The sequence below is a fragment of the Pundamilia nyererei genome, unplaced genomic scaffold, assembly GCF_000239375.1.
Source record: "Pundamilia nyererei isolate P.nyererei 1_Seehausen unplaced genomic scaffold, PunNye1.0 scaffold00093, whole genome shotgun sequence".
NCBI classification, from domain to species: domain Eukaryota; kingdom Metazoa; phylum Chordata; class Actinopteri; order Cichliformes; family Cichlidae; genus Pundamilia; species Pundamilia nyererei.
Window position 1 is genome coordinate 2,135,001 of NW_005187494.1, and position 5,579 is coordinate 2,140,579.

General features: G+C 36.2%; 1 protein-coding gene across 1 annotated transcript in view; it reads left to right on the forward strand.

Annotated features, from left to right (window-relative positions):
* cfap69 (cilia and flagella associated protein 69) overlaps window positions 1-4,549 on the forward strand; it is an 11,943-nt gene extending 7,394 nt beyond the window's left edge. Inside the window, exons 17-24 of the mRNA XM_005739796.1 lie at window positions 372-453; window positions 613-805; window positions 1,385-1,522; window positions 1,954-2,030; window positions 2,425-2,622; window positions 3,262-3,348; window positions 3,469-3,552; window positions 4,287-4,549. Of these exons, the coding sequence (XP_005739853.1) occupies window positions 372-453; window positions 613-805; window positions 1,385-1,522; window positions 1,954-2,030; window positions 2,425-2,622; window positions 3,262-3,348; window positions 3,469-3,552; window positions 4,287-4,451 (1,024 nt within the window). The 3' untranslated portion in view covers window positions 4,452-4,549. The remainder of the gene's footprint in view (window positions 1-371; window positions 454-612; window positions 806-1,384; window positions 1,523-1,953; window positions 2,031-2,424; window positions 2,623-3,261; window positions 3,349-3,468; window positions 3,553-4,286) is intronic.
* Window positions 4,550-5,579: the final 1,030 nt, after the last annotated feature.

Below are 5,579 nucleotides of genomic sequence, written 5' to 3' on the forward strand. Positions count from 1 at the left end.
ATTATTTACTACTTTCTACAATATTACCTACATTTAATCATAGTTTTATCCATAGGCTATGGTGTAGTAACAGATATGACCATCAGCATGAAGAGGGTCAGTGAATTTTAACCTAATCTGGAGAAATATTTGATGTCTACCCCATTAGAAATAAAAGTACAGAATCTCGAGATCTGTTATAATGACCTCGAGTTCAGGTCATCATAACACTTGTTATACGGGTCTGAACTTGATTTTTCAGTTCTGTTATGGACCTGCGAGCAGCTCAACAAGCACATATTTTGTTGCAATTACAAGCCAACTATCACGGGTCTATTTTTTGTCTCCTACAGCTGAGAAAGTTTCTGTCTGTGCGCCTTTTCTCCCATCAGGTCATGTATCGTAGGCTGCTACACCACAGAAGATTACTTTCTGGTTAAAGACGGGGTGTTTCTTCTCCTCAACTTACTCAGTGTGAGTAAAAGTTTCCTGCATTTACTGTCGAGGCTTTAAAAGTTTCCTTTTTTCATCCTGTATTTTGTGATTAAAAATAGGATCTCAGCTGCTCTGTGTTAAAGCTAGTTCATGTAAGGCAGCGTTCACAGGTAATATAAACGTCCTTTTCTCCTGCAGACAAGCCCCAGGTGTGTGCACGGTGTCGTCCTCGCCACCCTGTTAGAGTTATGTGACAACCCGAACACGGTGCCGTACATTCTGACGTGGAGGGACGGCAACGGACAGACGGCTCCGAGACTCCTGCTGCAGCTGTGGAGAGAGGAAGAGGAGGAGCTAGGAGTTCCTCGAAATCAACATGGAAGCATCGCAGGTCGGTCTGCGATGCTTCCATGTTGATTCAGATCATCGCACTGAGAACAGATTTCACCTTTTTCTTTCAATTAGATATCAAATCGAAATAAAGAACTTTATGTTTTTTAGATTTCTGCTGCACTAACAGGTAAATGTTTCTACTAAACTGCTGATGCAATTTTTTTTTTTTTTAAGTATCCTGTTAGTCTGTAATGTTGTTTTGGGGTCTTTTACGGGCGCCTCTGCTTTGTCCTCCACCGTCTGTGTTGGACTTCGACACACACAGCATTATTTCTTTTCCCAACCTGGATTTTATAAACATCTGATTTTTATCTGACATTTTTATGTAACGATAACGTTCTGTACCACTGAGCCAACCAGATGCAGGAAATGGTTAAATATAACTGGAAACAATGTAAATGAAAATACTTTTTTTGTATGTTTTTGCATAGCTGATGGATTTTGTTTTTTCATCTCTCCGTCTCAGACAGAAGGTTTTAAAAGTTTTACATTTTGCCAGCAGGTAAAAATCAGATTTTAGGTCCTTTTGGCTCTGTAATCTCATATTTTTCTCTTTGTTATTTCTTTTATCTTGAAGATCCTCAGAGGCCCATCCACAGTCTTTTCCAGCTGGATGAAGCTCAGCTTTCATTTCCTGCTAACGTGCCGAGTGCTGCAGTATTGGAGATGTCAGAGAACCTGCGATCGAAGATTTACTCAGTCTTCTGCAAAATTGGTAACCAAACAAATTATTCAGTTTCATACTAAATGTAAAGTATTTATTAAGAAGATTTTGTAATTAGATTATTTGATTAGCCCAATTTCTTTGTAGCTCCTCCTATAGACCAGTTATACATATTTATTTATTTAGTATTTATTTTTATTAATAAAAAAAATACCATTAAAACAAAATCCAGAAGGTTGTAAAACAAAAGGCTATTTTTACATGTTTCTTTTTGTAGCCTTTCAAATCATATTCAGTCTCAATTTGGCTTTTTTAAATGAAATTTATCACTTATTGATTGAAGATATTTTGAAGTTTTGAAATATCAGAGTAATAAAATGATATCATGATGTTCTGTTCAAAACATTCAGTTGTTGGGCACAGCTAATATTGTTATATTAAAAAGCAATCAGGAGTAGAATTTGTGACTTTTTCCTTTTCAGGGTTTCAGGATCTTCCTGGATTGTTGGGAAAAGATTATGTGACTCTGACCATCATCAGGAGATATCTAGACTTTAAGGTAAAAGTGAAGAGGAAATACTGTTGATGCTTCATATAATAGTTGCTCAGACTTACAATCTGTTCAAAGTTTGTTCAAACCTGAAATTAATATGAAGCTTTAGCTGTGAGTAGAGTAGAGATATTCAAAGTGAAAGTACAAAAGTCCTCGTTCAACAAAATACAGAGAGCGAGAACTCTGAGGGACCAACTTATTTCGTCTTACTGTGGCTGAACCAGCAGCTTAAGTTTTGGATACTCAGGCAGTGAAAGTCTGTCAGGAAAACAATCTATAAATAACCATTAGTCACAGGGAGTAAAGACTTAAAGGAGTCTGGAGCTCTCTTAAAGGTTTCAGATGCAGAGGACATAAACCGAGATAAACATCAACATGTCTGTCTCTTGTGGTGCTGCAGGTCGGTGAGGTGTGGGATGAGATCAGCCGGGAACTGAGTCTGGAAGGCGTGAGGCCGATCAGCCCCGACCAGGAGGCTCTGAGCACCATCTGCAAGATCGCAGAGGACACGGCGAAGAGGATCATGGAGGAACAAAACAGCATCCTGGAGCACCATCAGAAGGAGGACATCAGAGAAGAGAAACTCACATACACAGAGGTACGGAGTAAAGGAGTGGAAATAGCTTACATGAAAGTCATCTTAAAATGTTTTTCTTTAACAAAAAACCCCAAAAAAGACAAATTATATTACATAGATTGTTTTTTTTTCTTCCTGAGCTACTATACAAATAATCAGATTTATTTTCACATGCATAATCAAACAAATTCAGTCTCTTTTTTTTTTTTCTTTTTTTGTATGTCTAGTAAAACGTTTTCATTGTATGTTTGACTAGAAGCAGAGATCCTCTGGGACAATTTGTTTTAGTTGGAGGAGATCAGGCTTTTGCTGTGACTGCTCCGAAACTGCCTTTACATATCAGGACCTCTCCAACACTGGATACATTTAAAACTCGTTTAAAGTCCCATTTTTACTCTTTGGCTTTTAATAATGCTCATGCTTTATTAAAAGCCAAAGAGTAAAAATGTCATTATTTTGTCATTATTTTATTATTAATGATAAAATTCTTATTTTATTCTTATTTTTTTCTTATCTTTTATTTTACTTTCCTTTTAAATTTTATTTGATTATTTTATTGTGCAGTACTCTGGTCAACAGTTGTTGTTTTTAAAAGTGCTATATAAATAAAATTGATTTGATAGTAAAATGAATTCTGACTTTTTTCTGTCTTTATCGCAGATGAAGTCTCGCTGGAAGCAAAAGGAGTTCATGGCGAAGTCATGGGAGGATTATGTTTCCAGAACTTCAAACTATGAAGCCCTGAAGGTTTAAAGATTTTTAACTATAAATTCTATCCTAATAATAATAATAATAATAATAATAATAATATCTAGATTCTCAGTGTAAGTAGTAAGTGTATATTTTTGTTATGCGCTTTGTATACAGGAAGTAAAAGCACAGAGGGAGAAGAACGCTGAATCATCCAGACCTAAACCAAAGCACGAGGACGCTGCTATCCGCCCTGCTGAGGTCTTTACACTTAACCTTTCGTGACTTTTACAGGTCACCCGCTTCATTGATTTAAAATACTTAAATCTCATATCTTATTTTCACAAAATGGAGCAAAGAAAAAAGTCTGTTTCAGGTATAGCTCATTTTCTGGTTCTGAGAATGAGCATTTTTAATGCATGTAAGGAATTTCAGCTTAATTTGGAGTTTGTGGCTTAGAAAGCATCTCTGAAATTAGTTTTAATAGTAGATAAATCCTGACATTCAGGGGCCCAATAACATAAATGAAGAAGATGAATGAAAATGTATAAGATGAGATTAGACGTACTTTATTATTGCCAAACTTGGGAAAGTCCTTTATTACATTAGTTAAACTAAAGTTAAATGGAGCAAACTAATAAATAGCCTTTCTAATAACTTCAGTAGATCTTAACTCTGCACTAATAATGCACAAAGCACAAAATGATCATGAAGTTAGCTTAAATACGCAGGGGGTAAGAACAAATGGTGGTGAGGAATTGGTGTAGTTATCATGCAAACTTTTAATATTTTAAGGTGATAACCAAATATAAATCTGAAGTTTTGGTGAAATGTGATGCCCTTCAGAATATGCTCTGTAAAGAGTTGTTAGATACAAAAGAGTTTCTTTATCTTTAATTCAGTTCTTTTCCTGTTATTTGTGAACAATGATCAAAATTTTAAAAATTGAGGAGCAACTCGCTGTAGTCTTGACGTTCTGTTTCGGTGTGTTTCAGCATTTCATCGGACACGTCGTTGGAGTGGAGAGCACGGACGCTCAGGGTCCGGCAGGAGTGAAGGTGACGCTGGTCAGAACGCCAGTCAGAGCCTCAAGTCAGGACAAAGGAGAACCAACAATACCAAACCCAGACTACTTCAGCACGGCGTCTTCTGCAGACTGACGTTACCGAAGTCATTCTTAATACAAGGCATTCACATTGTTCATGTCACAGCATTTATTGTGCTGTACGCTCATAAAATTAAACTGCATTAATGTAAAGACTGCATTAAGGTGTTTTACAGGAATTGTCAAGATACATGAGTAGAGCAGAGGGGTCAGAAAGTTCATTACAACTTAAAGTGAACTTTACTAGTTTAAAGCAGTCCAAAATAACTGAGTCCAATCGGCAAGAAGATACATACGTTTTGTTTTTTTTAAACGGGGGGAAAAACGGGCAGTGAAGGAGTGACTCAGTGCAAACAACCCACACTAAAAAAATAATATTATAATACTCAAAAATGCAGACTTTAAGTTAGTTAATTATGCAAGGTTTTTTTTGTAATTTTGTTACAAAGTGAAATGTTAAACATTAAACTTAATGGTTAAATGAAATCTACTTACTTGGTGTGCATTCAGTTTATACCAAGCATGTTTACCTTATTGATTAATATTTGAATAATTTGCATTTTACTCACAGTTATTGCTTCATATTTATGAGGACAAGTACTATTGTTTTGAATGCAAGGTGTAATTCTAGACAGAGTGATGATTAGGGATTAGACACGGGTGGAGACTCAAAACTCCAGAGCAAAACAGAAGGAAAATGAAGAGAAAACAACCTAAAGGTATGGACCATCTAAAAAAACACAATTTGGGGTTGTTAACTTAAAAAGAAAATAGCTTAAAATTGTACCTTTGCTCTGCCTGGCAAAATGTTTTTTTCTTTTTCTGTTGCAGAAACAAGCTTGCATAAAAAAGACACGTACTAAACACAGAGACAAGAAAACTCACATTAAACATGAACCCAACAACATTAACACAGAGACGAGAACAGATTGGGACAATCTAAACTCAAAATAGGAACCGAAGCAAAATACAGACCAAGATCTAAAAACTAAGGCTAGAACAAGAAAACCAACTTGTCAGGAAGAGAAAACAAGAAAGATAAAAGAAAAATAATTCAAGAAAGCTGCTTATAGTGTTTACATTTCTGGTTCCTGTGGCTCTCGAGGGATGCAGCAGATGCAGACGTGAGGTCACTCCATGTGTACAATCAACACCTTGTAGTCTAGCCCACCACCCCAGCCCT